At 42.7% G+C, this 22,990-nt stretch overlaps 1 protein-coding gene across 4 annotated transcripts in view; it reads left to right on the top strand.

Moving 5' to 3' along the window:
• Window positions 1-22,990, top strand: part of myo16 (myosin XVI) — a 178,879-nt gene that overhangs the window by 37,739 nt on the left and 118,150 nt on the right. For all 4 annotated transcript variants that reach the window (XM_066686750.1, XM_066686749.1, XM_066686752.1 and 1 more), the window contains exon 2: window positions 12,051-12,311. In XM_066686750.1, coding sequence (XP_066542847.1) covers window positions 12,086-12,311 — 226 coding nt within the window. In that variant the 5' untranslated portion in view covers window positions 12,051-12,085. The remainder of the gene's footprint in view (window positions 1-12,050; window positions 12,312-22,990) is intronic.

Below are 22,990 nucleotides of genomic sequence, written 5' to 3'. Positions count from 1 at the left end.
AATGAAGCTCAAATGTCCATATGTGTACATATGTTTAAAAGGACAAATGTTTTTATGTAGTAACGTATTTTTTTTTTTTTTTTCAAATGACGGGGTGTGTGTACTTTCAGTGAGTTAAGCTGGCCTCACTGTGAGGATTCTACCAGTTGCTTTCTGATTGGCTCTCTGTCTCGACATGCTACCTACCAAGCTTGTGATTGGTCCTTTTGTGTGTCAATCAAATTTCATTTCCTTCAGTAGAAGGTGGTTCTTGGCCATGTGACAAAAGGCACCAGACTCTCCCTAGTGTCTGGCAATTCGAGACTAGGGAATAGGTTTTGTGTTAGGTTGTACCTCCCACTTGGAGGTGCCTGCAGAGATATTCTTCTCATTGCCTAGGTGTTAGATGCTCTGGTATGTTGCATTACCATTACTCAGGAAATAAAGGTGTAGGCGTATTTTACAGTGGGGTGGGAGTGAGTAAATACCGAGATTTACTGACATTTTAAGAGCTTTTGACTGGTGCAGTTCCTCTCCTGAGACTGTAAATGATCTTAAAGAGCATCTGAAGTGATCTTACCTGTGGTGTAATGAAGAAAAAAAATTCAATGGAAGGTGTGCCCCAGGTGTAAACTGTCAGAACTGTCAGAGTGTTGATGGCTGAAAATCGGTTTGCAGGTAGTTGAATTATTTCAGGAAAATGGGAGTTTCTTGTGGAGTGTGTGATGAGAACATTTGACCTTGTAATCCGTTTTGCTTAAGAGGGTGCTTCTGCACAAGAGGATTTGACAACACTTTGTCAATGAATCTTAGTCTGCAATATTTTTTCATAATCAGTGTTATCGGTTATGTCTTTTATCCTTGCAGCCCTACTGCATGTAGGAACAGAACACATGCTCCTCATCCTAACCCTAAACTCCATGATGTTCATTTCTAACCTGAGAATAATTTAGACTGTGTCATAAAACAAACATTACAAAACCTGATAAATGTCAGGATACGTAAAAATGTTTTATAAGAGTTGTTCACATATTTATTTTTTGCAGTCTCAGATGTCACACATGACCCCCACCAATTGAATTATGCTCCACTAGGGGTGTGTGCCCCACAGTTTACCTCATGGCCTAAGTTGTTGTGCACAGTGCATGCAAACATTTTCTGCCCTAACTTGTTGTGACCTAGTATTGGGGAAAATTGTCCACATGCAAGTATCATGACCTTGCTTATTGTATTCTTTATAACTTCAGTTTAACAGCCGTGTTATTCATGCCATTTGTGCATATTATCATAGCCAGTGGGCTTTCACAAAATTTCTTTCAAGCCATTGGTTCAAACTTCAAACAAGGCCCTAGGAGAGAAAAGAGTGAAAACAATTTCTCCACTGAGGAAAGCCTTCAAAGCAGATGGTTGTTCTTGAAAATGTGGTCATGCCAACGTCGGCACAGCCCTCAAGAGCAGTAACCATGGTTGTTCCTTTCATCCTTGATTTGTTTGCTTTTTTTGAGTTTCCAAACCTTTTATTTGCACATTTCACTGCTGGAATCAACTGTACTGCATGCCTAGCCCTGCACAGTCAGTTGGGTCCGAGGAGATGCTATAATCATAGAAAAATGAGGAGTCTGTGGCAGGAATGGCAAGCTGAAACCGCAGGGGACAATGTGAAAGCTTGTGATGGACAAGGCTGGAGAAAAGCTGCATCAAAATAAAGTTGATGAGATGTTTAAAGGCCACTTGGAAATGACTTGGAGGGGCATGGTTATGTCATTTTCTCTAAGAATAGGAGAACGGGAGCAGTTCTCATGTGTCATTCTTTCTCTCCCCCTCATCTTTTCTCTCCAAAAAGCACTCCAGTTGATGCTTGAGCTCATTGACTGAGATATTTCCTGGAGATGGTTTCCAGTTTTGGTAGTGTGCCTTCAAGGTGCTGGGGCATGCACACATTCTCTGGAAGAAGGTTGTAAAGAACCACCTCCAGCCATTTTAAATGTGTGTTAGCACATACCCGGTCCCTCCCAAAACTGCCACGGCATCAGATATTCCACACTGATCAGAGATAACCTATCTGCAGTCGATCTGCTCCATGTTAGCCTTTAGTCAGTTGTGGATGGCAGTGAAATGTTCTTATCTATTTTCACTCAGTGAGTCTGCATCAAGTCCCTCAGGCTGTTTTCTTTTAACTTACTGAAGTTTTTATTTAGCATATGCTGTTTGAAATCCTATTGTTAGCGAGCCAATCCATCCCAAACTAACCCCTCAAAGTAAATTTAAAAAGCCTGGTGCTTTGAACTAAGTAAACATCTGCCAGGAGGGAGCCTGATGCTCCTGCAATACAAACCAGAGCCCATGCTAATCAGCCTGGCCTTTTTAGTGCTGTCATGGCTTAAGGACTCCTCATTCTGTTAGGCAGCCCACTACAACATGTGGGAGAGCCAAAGTAGATGGCTATGTGACCCCTAGCACTATGAGCCTATAGCGGCATCAATCATCTTCCAGCTCCTTCTGTCTGATGGTCTGATAACCATCTCAGATCTGCTTACTGTCTCAGCCACTCAGAGGTAAAAGCTGAAGTCTAGCTGACAGTCATCTGCAGAGCGCAGCGAGCCAGTGTGACCTTTTCAAAATGGCCAGATCCAGCAGGTGGAACCAGTTAGTTTGTGCGTAGATGGAGCATAGATGGATTGTCATTACTTCGCTGACTTCTCCTTGGTCTGACAAATATCTTGGGGCTTGGAATTGATTTGCCGGAGCCTGCTTTGCATGGATAGAGCTGCAGGCCACTGGCTTGACTCAATAAAGAGTCAAGGCCGATGTGGCAGGATGGTCCAGCTTGGTTGGCCCTGGTTTGCAGTGGCTTTTCATGTCCCCTCTGTGCTGCACTCTTGAAAAAATAAATTGCAAACTACTCCTCCCCACCTTGAGCCAACCAGTTTTTGTCCTTTTAAGGCAGTGGACCTACGGTTCCTGGATGCTGTGTTCTACCAGTGTCTGTGTGGGTTTCCACTCACTATCCAAACACCCACATTGCTAGAATGAAATTTTCTATGAATGAGTGTGACTGGGTAAGTGTGTGGACTGTTGCAGTGTCCAGGTTGTTTAGCTGCCATGCATCCATTGATTTAATTGAGGCTTCACTCAACATGACCCTGATCTGGATTAAGCAGTTGCAGATGAAAAATAATGAACACCTCTGTAAGTGATAAAAGGCTAAACGAACTGACTGGAGTATTTGTTCATTTGAATACACTGAATATGCAAATATAACATAGAAACAATTTTGCATTGTATTTTACAGCCCCATTAGTTTGAAAGAGATAACGAGTTGGCTTTGCTTGAATGATGGTATGCAGATGGACAATAACAAGTGTCCTATTTTCACTATGCAAATTCACCACACAAATATTGGGATTCTCTAAGATGTGCAAATCCTGAGAGTTTGCCAATAGACAAGGTCTTCAAATCCAGTCCAAAATGGCTGGCTGGTAGGGATGGGCAGTATCCACGTTTTTCATACACTGTGAAAATATACACACAGTATACAGTATTACCATGGGGAGGGGTGCACTTTCAGGAGAAGTTGACGATAAAAAACTGAGAGTACATTTCAGCGACTGGTGCTGGAGGAACAGAAAAGTTTAAAAATAAGCTGAATTAGACAGGTTCTACACTGTTTAACTGGCCAGCTAACATTCACTTGTGGTTTAGCACACCACAATACAGATAATTTTCCAGTGAACTGAGGCTTAAAACACACATTTAGAGGATAATTGAGTGCGACACTACCTGCTGCGCCACTATGCCACCCTTAGTCCAACATTAAGCCTAATTCCTGTGAGCAAAAAGTCAAATGAAGGGTATTCTGCGTGTTTTGTTTGTTTCCAGGTTCTTTCCTCTGTTTTCTAATTCGTTTTTTTCCACCACTTATTTTCAGATTGCTATCAATAGAGCAGAATGACCACATGAATGAACTCTGGCCTTTAAATACAGCAATATTAAGTATAATTTTATACTGCCCAACCCTATTGGCTGGTATGACACTACATTTGAAGCTATTGTGTATAAATCCCAACTTGGAACCCTATTTGAGAACCTCTGTTTTAGAGGCAAAAGAAAATGTTGCTACCTAGCATTAATAAATATAGCACTAACCTGTTTTTATAAATGATTAATCCAGTTTCCTCCATTTTCTATCTCTCCAGTCTGTTTGTGCACTGCATTAAATGAGTAAAAACAGTGCCTCATTCAGACATGCTAGCTAGACATTCTCTCTCTCTGATCATAGCAGAGAAATGCCAAAGAGAGCCCTCTAAATGTTGACAGCTTCATTCCGGTTCCATAGATGGCTAATATTGACTTGTGTTTGTTGTTTTGGATTATTTAGGTTAGATGTGACTTCATAATCGGGAGACCCTAACTGCATAAACACAGACTGAAAGTACCGCAAAACAGCTTGAGTTTCTGTGGTAAATCAAACAGTAAATAAAAACGTAAACACGTTAAACTTCAACCATATACAGGCAGCAGTATTTTTTCCTCTTCACACACACCACTCCATCATAAAATGTGTATCCTATTGTTCATAGAAGTCTCTTGCTGTAGAGAACACTGTGTCACTGTTTTCGGATACAGGTAGACCTGTTTACAACAGATAGTGATTTTTTTTGACCACTGTGTCTCTTTAAATGATCCCTTACCTTTGTCATATACTATGTATGTGTTTTATAGAATTAGCAAGTTTTACTTCTTTCTTACTTATCTCTCTATGGCCCAGTAAAGCAGTTGAGCTTGGAGCTTGGATCCTGTCTCCAGAGACAGGTGGTAGATAGCCAGTATATCAGAGCACAGTAAAGGTTTATGGCTGCGGAGGAGTTGAATTGAATTACTTAAAGGTCTCCATTTACTCATAGTAATAAAGTGCCCTCCACAGTGTATTAGCTCACATAGTCTTTTCTAAACATGTGGAACAGTGCTGTCACGTAGCCTATAGGGTTCTTTAAGAGGTGTGGGTTCAAAGAGGAACCCAGCCAAGCTGCAAGTCATTGCATTTTGGTAAGGTTATGGAAATGATCTTGAGTAGGCTGAATAAAAGGAACATACCCTTCTCTCCTCTCATCTCTGGCATGACAAAGCTACATGGCTCTCATCTCCCACTCTTTTCAGCCACCTTTATAGGTGCACAGAGAATAAAATAAGGCAGCACTGCATAGAGAGAAAAAAGAAAAAAATGACAGAAGGCTTGCTGGTACTTCAAAGCGAACAGCGTTGCCAGTGGTTTTAAGACTTACAGATTGCCAACAAGACAGCAGAATCAGGGAGAGAAAGAGCAGAAGACAAAAGGCGTGTGCGCATGCGTGTATATGAGGGAGAGGGGAGGAGAAGCATGCTGTCTCTAATTTATCTACAAAGACAGAGTTTTCAAACCACTATTTCCCTGGCCGAAGGGCTTCCAGTGACCTGAATTATCTCAGTAATTACAAGTCTGCTCACAGCTTTAGAGAAGACCGGGGCATCAGAGTGTGGACAACTTTCTCATGAAAACTTCTTATGCCTGGCCTAAGGGAAGGTGATGGATGTCCAAGCAATTGCAGGGATTGAGATGGTCCACCAAGGTCAAACAAGCTTGTCCCAGCTTGTCACCTGTCCCAGGTGGTTCTTTCCTTGGCACATTTGTTCCTTTCCTGCCTATCATATGATCTCCCACACTGTTTTCTTATCCCTGGGTGAGGTGGATGGTGGCTGGTGGAAGGCTTCATAATGTATGATTTGCGGCTGTGGAAGAGGCTCTGAGGAAGCAGGCTAAATAAGCTCTGAGAGAATGTCTGAGCAGCCCTCTGATTGCTGCAAATGAACCTTGAGCTGAGGAGGAGCCAATCCGTCTCAAACGTATCTAAGCTTCAATTATTTATCGGTATAAAAATTTGCTTGAAATGGAAATGGACGTCTGTCCACACATTCTGAAATTCTAAGGAGTGTAGCAGATTTTTAATATCAACATGGATCTGCACTGCTGGGTGTATCTGGCACATACAGAAATCAAAGTCCATGGGGATCAGACTATAGATTGGTTTTGTTCCATGTAATTGACTTGGAATGTACACAAAGCCACTGGTTTATAAGGTATGCCTACCTTGTGCATGCGCTCAGTTTTGTTGGTCTGCTATGAGTGTAGCCCTGGTATGCTTGGCTTTGACACACCTTGGATATATAGTTATTCACTGGTCATTAAATGCTCAGTACCTGTCAAGTCTGGAGTCACAGATGCTCTTAAGTCTCTGGGGTGCTTGTCAAGTTTTTAATAAAGGATTTTAATTTTGACTCACTATTAATTGCACTTCTTGCACTGTACAAATATAAGCCTCTACAAAAACCAGTCAGGTTTGACAAGGCTTTAAATAGCAAGCCTTTCATTATCAAACACCCTTCAGTCTGAAGTATAAAACTGAAGTAAAGGCAGTGCTAAAATAAGAAAATGTAGTTGATTGGTCTGTATTTTGTTTAAGTGAATATCCAGACATTATTCCATCCTTTGATCAACAATTGACCATAAAACTTGGTCTGTAAGCTCTAAGTCCGTTCATGACTCCTTGTGGTGAAAACGACCCACTACTCAGATATTATCCTGTCAAGTGCTTTCTCATTCTGGTCCCTTTCCATTGACAGATAGGGCAGAAGCTATCTGATAAAAATGTGGGGCATCAGCTGGAGCTACACTTGATACTTAAATCAACTCTATGTAGAATTTTTACCTTAAAATTACCTGTAATAGGGAGAAAAGAACCTCTGGTATTGCTGCACTATGTAAATTTTGGAGGGCAGTAGAACACCCCCTACTCTCTGCAACTGCAGGGGAAGCCCCAAAGCAAAAATACTATGCCTTACCCAACATTCATGTATAAATGTAGTGCATGGTAGGTATACTTTAAATTGCCAGTGAGTGTAGAGATTTATGGCATTTAGCAGAATATCCTATCTAGAATGACTCGGTCATGGCCAGAGCTAGGCTAAGAAAGCATTCTGATTCTTGGGCAAGGGTGCTGAATGTTGTTCCCACTGAGAATCGAATGTTGTTGTGTAGAGGTCAGAAGTGTTACCCCCAATGTGAGTCTAACTAGTGTCTTTTAAATTGGATACATACCTTGACTAGTAACCTCTGTTAAGGTCACTTCCAGAAAGATAGGTTTTCTGTACAAAGTCATGTCCAACATTTCGAGTAATTTATCAAAGCATCTAAATTCTTGCCTGAATTTTTACCTTGTTTTTTTTCACTCGTCTATGTATAGGCCCAGTGGTGTATCGGAAACGATTGTCCAGTGTGGCATGTGTGAAGTGTGCTAACTTTGTTGCAGTATGTGGATGCTCAAAGGAATATGCACTGTCATATTATTTCTAACTTGCGCTGTGTGGGTGTTTGTATGAGTGGCGAGTCTGTGCTTCAAGGTTAAACAGCTATTCAACTAAACAGACTGTTGGGTGAGATTTGAATGAAAGCAAAGGAATATACAAAGATTTATTCTACTCCCTTAGTTTTTCCTCTTCGGAATTTTTAGCTCAAACTACCCCCCCCCACACTTGTATTTTTTCCCTGTGTTTCTAACCTCTCTGTTGCTATTTATGCATTTTACACTTAATCCTGTGCCCTCCATTCCATTGTTTGGAATTTTAAAATAAAGCTGAAGTCACAATGCTGCTTTTAATTGTAAATGAAAAGAAACATTTTTAAATGTGAGCACAATATAGTGTATTTTCATCAGTCACACTATATATTCTTGTTCAGTAAACATTTTTTTGTTTGTTTTTTGTTGAAGTTTACTGTATGTTCACTTGGTATAAATGCTATAAGTGCTGTTGAAAATGTATATTATTCAAACCTTTTTAAATTTATATTTAATTTTTGGCGGCACGGTGGTGCAGCAGGTAGTGTCGCAGTCACACAGCTCCAGGGACCTGGAGGTTGTGGGTTCGATTCCCGCTCCGGGTGACTGTCTGTGAGGAGTTTGTGTGTTCTCCCTGTGTCCGCGTGGGTTTCCTCCAGGTGCTCCGGTTTCTTCTCACAGTCCAAAAACACACGTTGGTAGGTGGATTGGTGACTCAAAGTGTCCGTGAGTGTGTGTGTGTGTGTGTGTGTGTCTGTGTTGCCCTGTGAAGGACTGGCGCCCCCTCCAGGGTGTATTCCTGCCTTGCGCCCAATGATTCCAGGTAGGCTCTGGACCCACCGTGACCCTGAACTGGATAAACGGTTACAGATAATGAATGAGTGAATTTAATTTTTGAATAATATACATTTTAAACAGCAATTTCAGGATTCTTTCTAAAGCCTTTATATTCACATTAAAATTCACATTAGTGAAGCCCGTATAAAAGAAGGATCAGTAGTTCAACATTATTCATTCATTGTCTGTAACTGCTTATCCAGTTAAGTGTCGTGCTGCTTCCGGAGCCTACCCAGAATCATTGGATGCCAGGAACACACCTTGGAGGCGGCGCCAGTCCCCTTGGACAGGGCGACACACACTCACACATTCACTCACACACTCACACCTATGGACAATTTTGATTCACCAATCCACCCACCAACATGTGTTTTGAGACCGTGGGAGGAAACTGGAGCACCCGGGGGAAACTCACAGCGACAACATGGCAAACACCTCACAGTCACTTGGAGCAGGACGTGAACCTACAACCTCCAGGCTACCTGGAGAGGTGGGACTGCAACACTACCTGCTGCACCACGGTGCAGCCCTTAGTTCAACATTAAGTCTTTTAAATTCTATTTATTTAGGAAACAGAATGTGGTCCTTTTGTGACAGTGCTTGTTGCCCTTTTTTTGAAAAATTGTAGGTTCAAATGATTTTAAATAGCCTCTTTCAAGCCATTTTGGGGATGGAGGATGTGTTACTGATACAGATTTGTATTTTCATTGTTTAACAAATGACTATTACTGATTACTGGTGCATTGTGGATCGGGTGGTGGTCGGGGTCGGGGGCCCTGGCGTTCCGATCCTCGGTTACTGAAACTGGCTTTTGGAACATGGAACGTAACCTCTCTGGTGGGAAAAGAGCCTGAGCTGGTGCGCGAGGTTGAGAGGTACCGACTAGATATAGTTGGGCTCACCTCGACACACAGTATGGGCTCTGGAACCAATCTCCTCGAGAGGGGCTGGATGCTCTTTCACTCTGGAGTTGCCCAGGGTGAGAGGCGTAAGGCAGGTGTGGGCTTACTCATAGCCCCCCGGCTTAGCGCCTGTACGTTGGGGTTTACCCCAGTGAACGAGAGGGTAATTTCCCTGCGCCTTCGGGTTGGGGAAAGGGCTCTGACTGTTGTTTGTGCTTATGCACCGAACAGCAGTTCAGAGTACCATGCCTTCTTGGGGACCCTAGAGGGAGTGCTGGAGAACACTCATTCTGGGGACTCCATTGTTCTGCTGGGGGACTTCAACGCTCACGTGGGTAATGACAGTGAGACCTGGAGGGGCGTGATTGGAGGAACGGCCCCGCTGATCTGAACCCGAGTGGTGTTCAGTTATTGGATTTCTGTGCTCGTCACAGTTTGTCGATTACGAACACCATGTTCGAACATAAGGGTGTCCACAAGTACACCTGGCATCAGGACACCCTAGGCCGCATTTCGATGATCGATTTTATAGTCGTATCATCTGACCTGCGGCCATATGTTCTGGACACTCGGGTGAAGAGAGGCGCTGAGCTGTCAACTGATCACCACCTTGTGGTGTGTTGGATCAGATGGCGGGGGAGGATGCCAGACAGACCTGGCAGGCCCAAACGTGTGTGGAGGGTTTGCTGGGAACGTTTGGCAGAGGAACCTGTCAGAAATATCTTCAACTCCCACATCCGGCAGAGCTTCGACTGCATCCCGGGGGAGGCTGGTAACTTTGAGTCTGAGTGGGCCATGTTCCGGACCTCCATTGTTGAGGCGGCTGAACGGAGCTGTGGCTGCAAAGTTGTCGGTGCCTGTTGGGGTGGCAATCCCCGCACTCGGTGGTGGACACCCCGGGTGAGGGAGGCTGTCAAGCTGAAGAAAGAGTCCTATCGAGCATGGTTGGCTCAGGGGACTCCGGAGGCAGCCGACAGGTACCGAGTAGCCAAGCGGCTCGCAGCCTCGGCAGTCGCTAAGGCAAAAACTCGGGTGTGGGAGGAGTTCGGTGAGAACATGGAAAACGACTTTCGGTCGGCTCCGAGAAGTTTCTGGCAAACCGTCAGGCGACTCAGGAGGGGAAAGCAGTTTTCCACCAACACTGTATATAGTGGGGGTGGGGAACTGTTGACCTCAACTGGGGACATCACCAGACGGTGGAAGGAATACTTCGAGGATCTTCTCAATCCCACCAGCACGTCTTCCGCAGAGGAAGCAGGGCTTGGGGACCCCGGGGGGGGGGGGGGGGGGGGGGCTCGTCTATCACTGGGGCTGAAGTGGCCAAGGTGGTAGGGAAACTCCTTGGTGGTAGGGCCCCGGGGGTGGATGAGGTTCACCCCGGGTTCCTCAAGGCTCTGGATGTTGTGGGGCTGTCCTGGTTGACACGTCTTTGCAACATCGCGTGGACATCGGGGGCAGTGCCTCTGGACTGGCAGACTGGGGTGGTGGTTCCCCTTTTTAAAAAGGGGGATCGGAGGGTGTGTTCCAACTATAGGGGGATCACACTCCTCAGCCTCCCCGGTAAGGTCTATGCGGGGGTACTGGAGAAGAGAGTCCGACCGATAGTTGAACCTCGGATCCAGGAGGAACAATGCGGATTCCGCCCCGGTCGTGGAACACAGGACCAGCTCTTTACCCTCGCTAGGATCCTGGAGGGTGCATGGGAGTTTGCTCAACCAGTCTACATGTGTTTTGTGGATCTGGAGAAGGCATTCGACCGTGTCCCTCGGGGTATTCTGTGGGGGGTGCTCAGGGAGTATGGGGTACTGGGCTCTTTGTTACGAGCTATCCAGTCCCTGTACAAACAGAGCAGGAGTCTGGTTCGTATGGCTGGCAGTAAGTCCGACTGGTTTCCAGTCGGAGTTGGACTCCGTCAGGGCTGCCCGTTGTCACCGGTTCTGTTCACAATTTTTATGGACAGAATTTCTCGGCGTAGCCAAGTGGCGGAGGGTGTCCGGTTTGGTGGTCTCAGGATCCCATGTCTGCTTTTTGCAGATGATGTGGTCTTGTTGGCTTCATCGAGCCGGGACCTCCAGCTCTTGCTGGGCCAGTTTGCAGCCGAGTGTGAAGCGGTAGGGATGAGGATCAGTACCTCCAAGTCCGAGTCCATGGTACTCAGTCGGAAAGGGTGGAGTGCTCTCTCCAGGTTGGAAGTGAGATCCTGCCTCAAGTGGAGGAGTTTAAATACCTCGGGGTCTTGTTCACGAGTGAGGGAAAGATGGAGCGTGAGATTGACAGGCGGATCGGTGCAGCGTCAGCAGTAATGCGGGCTCTGTACCGGTCCGTTGTGGTGAAGAAAGAGCTGAGCAGAAAAGCAAAGCTCTCGATTTAAGGGTCAATCTACGTCCCAACCCTCACCTATGGTCACGAGCTTTGGGTAGTGACCGAAAGAACGAGATCGCGGGTACAAGCGGCTGAAATGAGTTTTCTCTGCAGGATGTCTGGACTCTCCCTTAGAGACAGGGTTAGGAGCTCGGACATCCGGGAGAGACTCGGAGTGGAGCCGCTGCTCCTCCACGTCGAGAGGAGCCAGTTGAGGTGGTTCGGGCATCTGGTTCGGATGCCTCCTGGACGCCTTCCTGGAGAGGTGTTCCGGGCATGTCCAACGGGGAGGAGGCCCCGGGGCAGACCAAGAACACGCTGGAGAGACTATATGTCTCGACTGGCCTGGGAACGCCTCGGTATACCCCCGGAGGAGCTGGCGTCGGTGGCTGGGGAGAGGGAGGTCTGGGTTTCTTTGCTCCGACTGCTTCCCCCGCGACCCGGACCCGGATAAGCGGTGGATAATGGATGGATGGTTGGATATTACTGATGTGGTGTCTTGATATAATCTCTTGATCACGTTGGCCGCCTTTATAAATTTATTCTTGATTTCTAAATACACCCATAATTAAAGCCTTCTCTCTCTCTCTCTCTCTTTTAGGTTGTTTCCAGCTATGTAATGTCTTCAGGCAGAACATGGAGATAGACCAGTGTCTGCTGGAGTCTCTGCCTCTGGGTCAGAGACAGAGGTTGGTGAGACGGATGCGATGTGACCAGTTGCGGGCGTATTACGAAAGAGAACGAACACTGCAGAAGCAAAGCGGTTACAAAGCACGCAGCAGCCAGTGCAAAAAACACACCGTCAGCTTCCCTCTCTCCGACATTCTCCAAGACGCCATCATATGCCACGATGACAAAGAAGGTGAGTGGTCCTGTGTGTGACATGATTAAAAAAAGTCAAACATAGTGAATATTACATTATCCAGGGTGCCATGCATTTTTAGTCTTCTAATAGATGCATAGATATCCAGATTATCTAGAGTGGCTTACAATTTTAAGCATGTTACAGATGTGGATGTAGATATGGGGCTGTTATTGGTGTATCATAGGGTGGTGCATTTACCAAAGCAGGGAATCAGCCCCTAATCTACACAGAAGGTAGGACTGTAACCCTCCACACTAAATGATCCAGACGTGTGACTGACTTCCATTCATAGCAGTGATAAACCCTAAACCAAACTATCTTTGGGAATAATGCTGTGCGGCGTAAAACATTCCACTACGGGTTGACAAAAATACATGGTCAAACCCTAACGGCATTGACATAAGTTCTGTATCTTAGTGAACCCTTTCACATATTTGTAATTAACACAGCAGCTGCTGTCATAGAAGTGAAAACATTACTGCCTGTCAATCATTGTAATTTAAGGTGAGGACATGTTTCAAAGCTGGTTTAGAGTTGGTGTTCATGTTAAGTTAGCAGTACATATGGTGACATTAATTGTAAATCTCCACAAAATGAATGGATGTCTATGTATCGTCCTCACAATTCATAGATCAAATATTGTGTGTGCTTTCACATGCATTTTGTTGTATTGCTCTGCAATGTTGAAAGCTTATTTATGTTTTTTCCTTTAAGAGCGCTTGTGTGACATAATGCAGGACCGGCTTCATGGCGCCAGAGAAACAGGAGGGTAGCCCCTACCCAAGGGAGGCCCTTTGTGTGTGTTGGTGTGTGTGTGTGAGAGAGAGATGTGGGTGGCTGTGTGAGAGTGTGTGAGCACTGCCCAGTCAGTGAAAAAGGCCAAATTAATTTCCAGCAAGGCGAAGTAGTCGCAGGCTCTGCTATTAGCCGCTGGGTATTAACTCATTCTTCACGCTGATTATGGCCCAGTCAAAAAGCTAATATTCTGACTGTGGTGTCCCACTCTTGGGACAGGCAAAAGTAATCTAATCAAGTGCAAGCAGACTGTGGGTCTCAGGCAGGAGCGTATGACATTCGCAGAGTGGCTGCACTCCCATAATGAGAGGTAAAGCAGGGAAAGTTAATTTAACCAAGTCAGCTATTTCTGTCTTTGACTTTGTGGGGTGGAGTACATGAGGTATTTTCCTTCTCAAGAAGCATAGGGGTGAAATGGTTTTAATTTTTAAAGGGTAACAATATTCTGAGGAAAATTGGTCACTGACATCCATCATATCAGAAGGTTTGCCATTCACAAGTTAGCAGACATTAAGTAATTTTCCCCAGTGAGACATGGATGAGTCAGATGAGGCTCGCTCTGAAAATCTAAATAAATACCTGAAAAATAAAGCAACAACTACCTGAGCAACTGCCCGCAGGCATCTGCTAATGTAGTCTGTGGATTGTATCCTGCTAATCACAGGGTAATGTGATTACAACAGTGTTGTAGAAGACATGGCAGTGGCTTTGTTGTTAAATTCTTTAAGCTACAATAAGTCTACACTGTGTCCAAATGTTTAGAGACTTCTGCTTTTTTTTTCTGGAATGTCCCCTGAATACTGGGTCTTGACTATTCTAGTACAGCTTTATACTTGATGATGGAACATTGCTGTGAGCATTGAATTGTATTCAGCATCAAGATTAGTGAATTGTTACTTATATCGAACGATGATTTATGGATTACAAATGGAACTCGAAAATCATAGGAAAAGTATTTTTACCCAGCTGTCCAACTCATTCAAAAGTTTTGTATAGAGCTCCATCACCTAATGCTTTGTCCTTCTGGACGATACTTGACAGTTGGACGTGGTAACTTAAGGCTCATTGCAGTTTAGTTCCATTCTGTCACCAGCAATTTACTATGAAGATTATACAACCACAAAGTAGCTGAATTCACAAATTAAATGGCCTATATGTATCAGTGTATGTTATTTATAATAGTGTGTATGTATCTGTAATTTTCAGAATTCTTCTGCCTCGTGGCTGGTCACATTTTGTAACTTTATCACTGGTCTTCAGTTCACCCTGCACTTTTGAATTATGTAAGCAAGCATTTCTGACCCAATGCATTCTTAGAGATGTCTGGTAAATATCAATAAAATCTTTATTTTTCATTTTACACTCTTTTTTTCATTTTATTTTACACTCACATTTATTTACACAAGCACATGTTTGTTTACTTTATCTTTAGTTTGGGAACCTAATTACACCATATTTCACTACATTGCACATTTTGAAAAATTGCAATGTGAAATTCATGTAGTGCACCCACATCTTGAGCTTTAAGTCCATTGTTTCATCACTGAGGGTGCATTTATGTTGATTGTAGCTTTTTAGAAACATTCCTCCTTTTTATGAAATTAAGAAAGCTCTCATGCGGTGCTTCCTTCTTCGTTTGTGTCTTTTGTCTTATTTATTTATTTATTTATTTATTTATTTATTTATTATTACGTTCTTCTCGCTCCGTCTTTGTCAATCCTAATGGTTTGCTCAGCTGTCAGGCTAAATCTGTGTCACATCTCCCAGCAGCCTTTGCAGGTCAGTGTGTAAATCCCTCCCATTGGCTGCCAACTGGGTTCAGCTGGTCCATGGCACCAGCTGGTGTTCCCGTGGCAACGCCTGTTGGAAACATGGCACCTTTGGCTGGGGATGAATGACAACTTCAGCCCACCTACTAAACACTAATTACCAATCTGGCGAGTCCTGAAGCTTTTGATCTGGAGCGTGGTGTTCCTCAGACAATCCGACCTGCTCAGCGTCCTGTGCAAATGCCTCTTGACCAGTCAGTGACTCGATTATTGATTTCACATGGCTCCGTGCCACTGTCTGCATTTTACACTTCCTTGCTTAACACGTTTGTAGTAAAAAAAAAAGTTCTTAAATAATATCAAAAGTATAAGATACTTATTTCTGCTTTTTTGTCAAATCTGCTTCTGTTTTAATAAATCATTCATTCCTTCATTCACTCACTCAGTGTTAAGTGCTATTGTTCAAATGCTCCCAATTAGTAACTGCTAAACAAGATGTAATATGAAGTATTTCGCCTTAAATACCAAACCAAAATAGAAAGGAAAAAGATATTTCACACTGCACTTGTCTTTTACACCCTAAAGTAAAAAGTTAACTATAAACAAAACCAAAATTTATATATTGTGTTGAGTGTGCATACCAGTGACTTTTAATAGTGATACAACAGTCACAGGAACACAATATCACATGCTTAGTTTTTGTGTTTTTTATTTTTTTCCTTATAAAAGCCACATTTTGACATGCAGTTGTGCTAATTACTCCTTGGTCAAACTGTGTTGTGTATTAGTTACATTTTCTGTCTGCAAAGACACTGACATACAACATAAAATGGGGTAAATGGATTGGATGGTTAGAAATCAATGCTCATATCTCATATCTATTGTTTGATTTATCAACTTTAGAAAAATGAGCACCTGCCAGTGAAAAAGACCATAACCTGCTCATACTAACACACCTTGTAAAAGGTTCTTTTCTTCTGCAAAAACAGTATTAAATGTTGCATAGCCTCTTTCAGGAAGAACAAAAGAGGTTGTCTGTCAGGTGGTCATGGATGCAGCAGGATTTGTGGTGATGCTGCTTGGTTTGGGTTTTGAAGGCTGTGCCAACATCATGGTGCCTGGATAAGGAGCCAATCTGATAACTCCTGTTTCAGTGTGGTCCGCAGCTGGCATCACCAACCCACCCCCAAATATCAGGAGAAAAACAGACAGACAAAGACAAACACTTCTCACAGGCACACGAGCTAGAGGTGTTTGTGTCTGAGTTTGCTTTTGTGTGTGAGGCTGTCAGGGGCCAGATATTTCCTGTCAGTCATACTTAAATTATTTATTTATTTATTTATTTTTTTTAAACAGTAGTGGTGTAGGGGTAGCCAAAAAATATTAAAAGATATTTTTTACATTCACTTTTGTCAAAAAAAGAAACACCCTTAATTTTAGAATTAACAGTTAAGTAATTTTAATAAAGTAGAATGAGGATATATTTCATTTAAGTTGGAACGTTAAAAACCAGTCTACATCTGTTCAGCCCACTCACTCTATTTGAAGTTAACAGGAGTGTTTCAGCCTAGGCTGCTTTCTGAAAGAACAATACTGGGGAAATGATCATATCCAGGTTATTTACATACATAGGACTTTATTTTACATGTATCATTTTTAAAGGCCCAGTACCATAGAACACGAGACCTTAGGAAATGGTCAAAATTAATCATGGCTGGTTTTGGTACTACCCAAACATCCAAAAGTTGATCTCTAGATGCGTTTAAAAAATGTCTACACAATGTGATTGTTTGGAAAGCTAGTTCAGTGTGCTCATGAGATTAGCGTTTTGTGTGCTATTTTTGTGTTATGAATTTGGCATGATGCTTTTTGCTGTTGTTGTTGTTGTTGTTGTAGGGAATGTGATGTGGATTGTATGCTGGCCTCAGGGTAGTGTCTTTGGGGAACTCAAGCAACTTGTTCATCATGGCCATATCTTTATTTACTTTAAAATTTGGAATATGGGTAAATAACAACCAGCGCAGCATGACCTTGGGCTTGTTCTGGGCATTTAGGCAGGTGGGAGGTTGGGGTGGGAACACGGTGTGAGATGTAGGGGTTAATGGCTGCATTTGACAAACGGACTGCAAAAAAAAAGCAGATATATAAAGACCATTTGTGCAGTCCTGGGAGGAAAAACCCATTACCTCTTCTGTAAAATGCCACAGTTGATGGTTATGAAGCATGTTTTTCTCTTGCTCTCGAGGAAATGACTGAAAACCTCTTGTGGATTGATGCCATTGATCATTTTTATAGTTGGCTTTTTTATCTCACAGTGCTGCTTTTGGGCGATGTGAAGGTGTAAACATAAGACTAATAGGCCGTGTCTAAATGTTTTCACACAGTTGGATCATGTGGCCAGTTTTAGAGGAATGCATAGATGACCCAGATATTGCCACAAATAAGCATTCGCACATTCAACTCCAAAATGAGTGGCCCCTTTCCAAATTGGGATAGCATTTATCCAGAGTGCTGGCTGATGAAGACAGAGATCCTGCAGGCGCACAATTGGACATAATTAGATAAGTGTTCTCTCATCTCAGCTGATCTGCTGGGCTGCATTCAGGCTGATTTTTACCAGTACTCAAGCTTATTATTGCAATATCAGCCTTGCTTATAATCTGCACACTCTTACACTTACAAAGGGCACGAGTAGGAAAAAGATTGTCCTCACTTTTCCTTTCTTTCTCTTTTACTCTTCCTATCTATCCTTATTTCTCCTTCCTTTTACCTCTGGGTCTACTCTCTAGAGCTCTCTCTGGCTCTATCTAGCACTCTCTCTCTCCCTCTCTGCATAGCATTTATGTGCTGATTAAACCCTGTTACTGCTGCTTCCTCCTCCTTCAGGCACAGATTAGAGGATAAAGCTTGCATCTAGAAATGTTGTGCATCTGTTGATGGTTTAATCAGAATTTTTCACTCGACGCAGAGCGGAGACCTTATCAGCAATCCCTGTCACCAAAGTCAGATTAAGAGTGTGATTGTTTTTGGGTCTCTCTCTCTCTCTCTCTCTCTCTCTCTCTCGCTTGCTTGCTTTCTTACCTTCTTCTAAGTGTATGGTCTGAGCATCTGCTACTCTTTGAATACTGAATGTGAATATCAATCACTGCTGCATTGTTTTTATGCACCCTTCCCGAATGCTGATCTGAATTGGGTTTGTTGAAGGTCTCGGTCTGTTATTAGATTGGTATTGAATGTGGTGCTGTCCGCTTTGGTATATTTGATGACAAAGATATGAATAGACTCAAAGACCCGAGTGGAAACCAGCAGGATTTTGATTTCAGCTCTAGTGTGTAATACAGGCCATGATATCTTGGTAGAGCTATAGTTAATTTCCATATACTGTGCAAAACAGTCATGAAAATGGTTGAAACCTTTGCTAACACTTTACTGTTTGCAACACTGCATGACAGATATTTAAGCTTTTCATTACAACTAATTTAAACCTCTGTGAGCTTAAGCCATTATATGTTTTCTTTAAATTCTCTCTGGAGAACGCCCCCCCAACTTACAACCCAGATTAATTTATCAGATGGTCCATGAGTGTCACAGAATCTCTTTTCTCAGAGATCCTTGCAGCCGGGTATAAGAACAATACAAGTTATGTTCTACACTCTTGAGCATGTGTATGTAGCTGGGACCATTCTCTCTGCATAAGTTGTCTGTGCTATTTTTACAATCCCTTATTGGTTTGTCACTGTTATGGTTTGCTTCTTGTTGGAAACCTAGGAAATCTGTTCTTCTTTGAGAAAGAGTTGAATGTATAGTCTGTTGGTTTTATGCATATCTCCAATAAGTCAGACAGATTTGTGTTTCTAAGTGATGAGTCAATAAGAAAGCTGTCACAGACATGCATCTACACCTCTCCTGGGTTTACATACCTCACTGCAAAAGAATTGATGCCTTTTATGCACGGTGCAAAACCCAAAGAGGCCAGTCTTTCGTATCCCAGAAAGCAAACATAGGAAAACTATATCGACAACGATTTTATGACTTTCTTGTCTTATCTTGTGCTTTTCTCTGTTTGAATGTTTACCTAATATTTGCAGTTCAGTTTTGACAGCTGGAAACCATGTGAGGAGTGTGAAAATAAAAATTCAGTCCTGTGATTTACTCAAAGTTCCACCATTCCAACATCTGCGCGGGAGGGCCACTGTCAAGCATTATGTCTACTACATTACTGTGTTCTGTGTCTCAGTTAATAGCACTAAGTGATCTCCTCACAGTGGTTTGTCTCTTCAGCACCAATTAAAGAAGATTATATACTGTGTTCTGTACTAGACAGAGAAAGCAGAAGGTTCCCAACATCAGGACATGATCAGAAGATGTTTCTAGCCCTGGGTTACGTAATGTGATTGTTTTCAATACTTTGCTTAAAACCGTATTCAGATATTCCAATCAGAAAATTTGCAGCCTTATTAGATTGTCGTAATATACAGACATGACTATATCAGATTTAAATGGTGGCTATAGGAATGTACTAGTACAGTTTAACAGACTGCTAATACATTGGGTGTATAGGAACTATACCCTTCTGTGCTTTAGCTGAATGATAGCATGAGTTGAAGAATTACTGCTCAGATAAGTAGGATGTGATATTGAAAGTCAACACTTTGCGCCATATTTGCTTTAATCATTCTATGCTCACAGAGGCAAAATTTAATTTAGAATCTTTTATAGCTCTGTGGTATTCCGTTTTAATTAAAAATATCTTACTCTGCCAATGCTGCAGAATAAATAACTCATAACATAATTTGCCAACGTAAGAGAACTTGTAAGGCAGATGTGGTTTTGCTTGCATGTTCTATCTCAGAATGCTTAAATACCTTTCCTGATATAAATATAAAATACTAAATAAATAGGTTGGATTTTTAGGTTAAAAAGGAACATGCAGATGTTTTTGTTCTCTGTATTAAATAAAGATAAACATTCTACAGCAGGTACTATTCTCAGTCTGATCTGTCAGTGGGACATGAAATGAGCAAACAAATAGTGTGTTGCTGTGTGTTCTGAGGTTTGTAAATTAAATCTTGGCATATATTACATGGACACTCCAAAAAATGACCACCTATTCATTTAGACTAGTTGAATCCTTCATTCCACAGAATGTTTATGCCTCTCTACAGTTCAATATTGCTATGCTATACACTACTCCAACCAGCACTTGGCAGTATACATGACAATCTTGGGTTAGTTTGGCTGCTTAAAATAAATAAATAAATAAATGAAAAAATAAAAATAAAATTCCAAACAAAGTTCTTGTGCTGACATTGCTCAAGACACTTGAGACTTAAACTGAGGGTTTTATGTGCTTGCACACTAACACTATGCAGACCCTGTTCTGTGTGCTTGAAACTATGTGCTTTGTAGCCACCTATATGTGGCGGTTTATTGAAGCTTCATCACAGTGCTTCCAGAGCACATCTTTCTAAGAGATGCTGACATCAACAATACCGAATTTACAAGGCTTTATAAAATGTATATAAAACTTCACACGTATGCTGTGTACTCTGTGGGAGTGTCAAAGCTCCTATAAGGCACTATATTGGATGCAGTGTGTCCTCCTCTAGGCTAGGTGATAACAGGATAGAATGGGATCTGGGATCTGAGTCAGCTCCTCAGGGATGTGGGAACACTCCACCACGTCTTTGCTCTGAGTGTGGTTCTGCCTGGCTGAACCCATTTAAAATCCTCCACCCCTGAGCTGCTTATTGCACAGTATACTACAATCCAACACAGCAAAAAAAAAAAAACATGAAGGATCCAATGCTTGACTGAGATTCCAGATGGAATTCTGCTTGGTTAAGAGATTGTAAAAAGCATGATTTTCTGCTCGGCAAGAGTATATATATTTGTTTTAGAGATGAAATTCTCATGTCTCATGTTTTTGATGGTGGCACATAAGGCAACAAGTGAAAAGGAGAAATGGTGAGAGGAATGGACAAGATGGCCAGCTCCCAGGTGCAGTGGCAGCTGTTTACTTGTGGGGAAGCCATTTTGCGAACATGGAGTGATGTAGGAAAGGGATGGAGTGAAAGAAGTCAGATAAATAGAAAGTGACTTTGTTCAAACTGTCAATTTCTCTCTTTTTTTACTTGTAATATATATATATATGTGGATCCCCACAGAGCAGGTTTGATTTGAGTGGTGGGTCATTCTTAGTGCCAAACATTTAAGGCTAATCCTTTACTACATAAATACACTAATCAAACATAACATTATGAACTGACCATCTCTTTGTTTCTACACTCACTGTCCACTCTGTTCCACACACCTACTTCATTGGTCCACCTTGCAGGTTGTGGTCGTCCTCTTGTTCTTTATCAGTGGTCACAGGACGCTGCTGACTAGATATTTTTGCTTGGTGGACTATTCTCAGGGGGTTATTCCAGTGATACAGGGCTTAAACTCAAGCAGCACTGCTGTGTCTGATCCACTCTTACCAGCACAACACACTATTGCACTGTCACAGCAGCACTGAAAATGATCCACCACCCAAAACATACCTGCTTTTGTGGTGGTCCTGTGGGGGTCCTGACCATGAAAAGCAGGGAGAAATGGACATAAGTATGCAGAGAAACAGATGGGCTAGTCTATAATTGTACAAGTGCTCTTCTATGGTCATTGGCTTAGGAACAACTACCTTTATTTAAACTCCAGTGATATGTAAAATGTTGTACTCTCCTCATAGAAATCATAGAATAGACAGTTTTAGAGCCCCTTGGGAGGCTGTTTTGCTTTTGTAGCATACTCCATAAATGTAGTGCATTATCTAACGAGTCCTTTCTAGTTCGCACTCAGACCGGATCCCTATGCCTTTTTAAACCCAGAAGTAATGGATGATACCTGTAGCATCCCACACCACATAATGTTCTGTTGTAATAGCTTATGAAACAGACAGGCATGCATTTTTTTCTCTTAACCACCTTCCTTCTTCTCCTACTCCACTCTCTTCTCCAGCTCACCCAATCCCATTTCCCCCAAACCCCCACCCCCCCAATCGAGGCTGGTTCTGCTCAGCTAAGATTGTTTCATATATAGGCGTTGTGCCTCCATTCCCCCTTCCTCCAACACACACACACACACACACACACACACACACACACACACACATTCTCATTCTTAGCTATTTAGCATTTACATTTTTTTGGGGTATTCATCCTCTCTACTTGCTCTTCCATATCCCTCTTCTTCCATTCCCAGCTCATCTTCCTCTCTCTTGCCCTTTCCCCTTCTCCCTTTCCCTTTCCCCATGCCTGGTTTCCATGGAAACTCCACATATGGTTCCGACAGCTGGTTTGCCATTTTCCAGCGTCAGACTGCGCGTTTCGCCCACTCCTACATGTGGCAACCAGTGGATTGAAATCCAACAGTTTAATACCAGCACAGAGGGAGAAATGCATTCACCTTATCAGAGAAATGCCAGACACCATGCTACTCCCTTAATGGACTATGTGTTCTGACATATTACACAGAACTGATTTAATTTCAGCTGCAACTCAAGTGCATGAGACTGATGTAACTGTTACCCTCAGATTTGTGTATTTGATAGGACAAAGGATCTTTTAAAAGGCTCATATCTTGCTTTGTACTGTAGAAGTAACTTACTGTTCACCTACAAGTCCATCTAGTCCCTATTACAAAGCTGCATTGTTTTAGTGATGTTAAATATCTACCTTTTTAGCCTAAACCAGTTTAGCCCAGCCATTCATAGGAAGTGATAAGGAATGTTTCAGCCTGAACTGCTTTTTGGATCAATCACAATCCAGCGCAGGCTGTCAGAGCAGAGGTCATGCAACCAACACCTAAGACAGCACTTTGGTATTGCATCGATGTAGTGGTAGTAGCGATGAGTGAGCAGCCTAAAGGACATAGCTTCACGTTCCAAGGATGTAAGGGTAAAGGTTCGGCTGTGTGCATGGGCATAGCCCTTAAACCCCTTCAGTTACAGGCGATACTACACTCCTCTCAGACTGGCCATAGTAAAGCAGCACAATGAACATGTTCACTTGTAGTCTCATTATGTAATAATAAAGTAGAGCATAATACAATCTCTGCACCTCGACCTCCATT

Source organism: Hoplias malabaricus, chromosome 12 (genome assembly GCF_029633855.1).
Source record: "Hoplias malabaricus isolate fHopMal1 chromosome 12, fHopMal1.hap1, whole genome shotgun sequence".
NCBI lineage: Eukaryota > Metazoa > Chordata > Actinopteri > Characiformes > Erythrinidae > Hoplias > Hoplias malabaricus.
The sequence above is the reverse complement of the archived record's forward strand: the minus strand, read 5'-3'. Positions and strand labels throughout refer to the sequence as shown.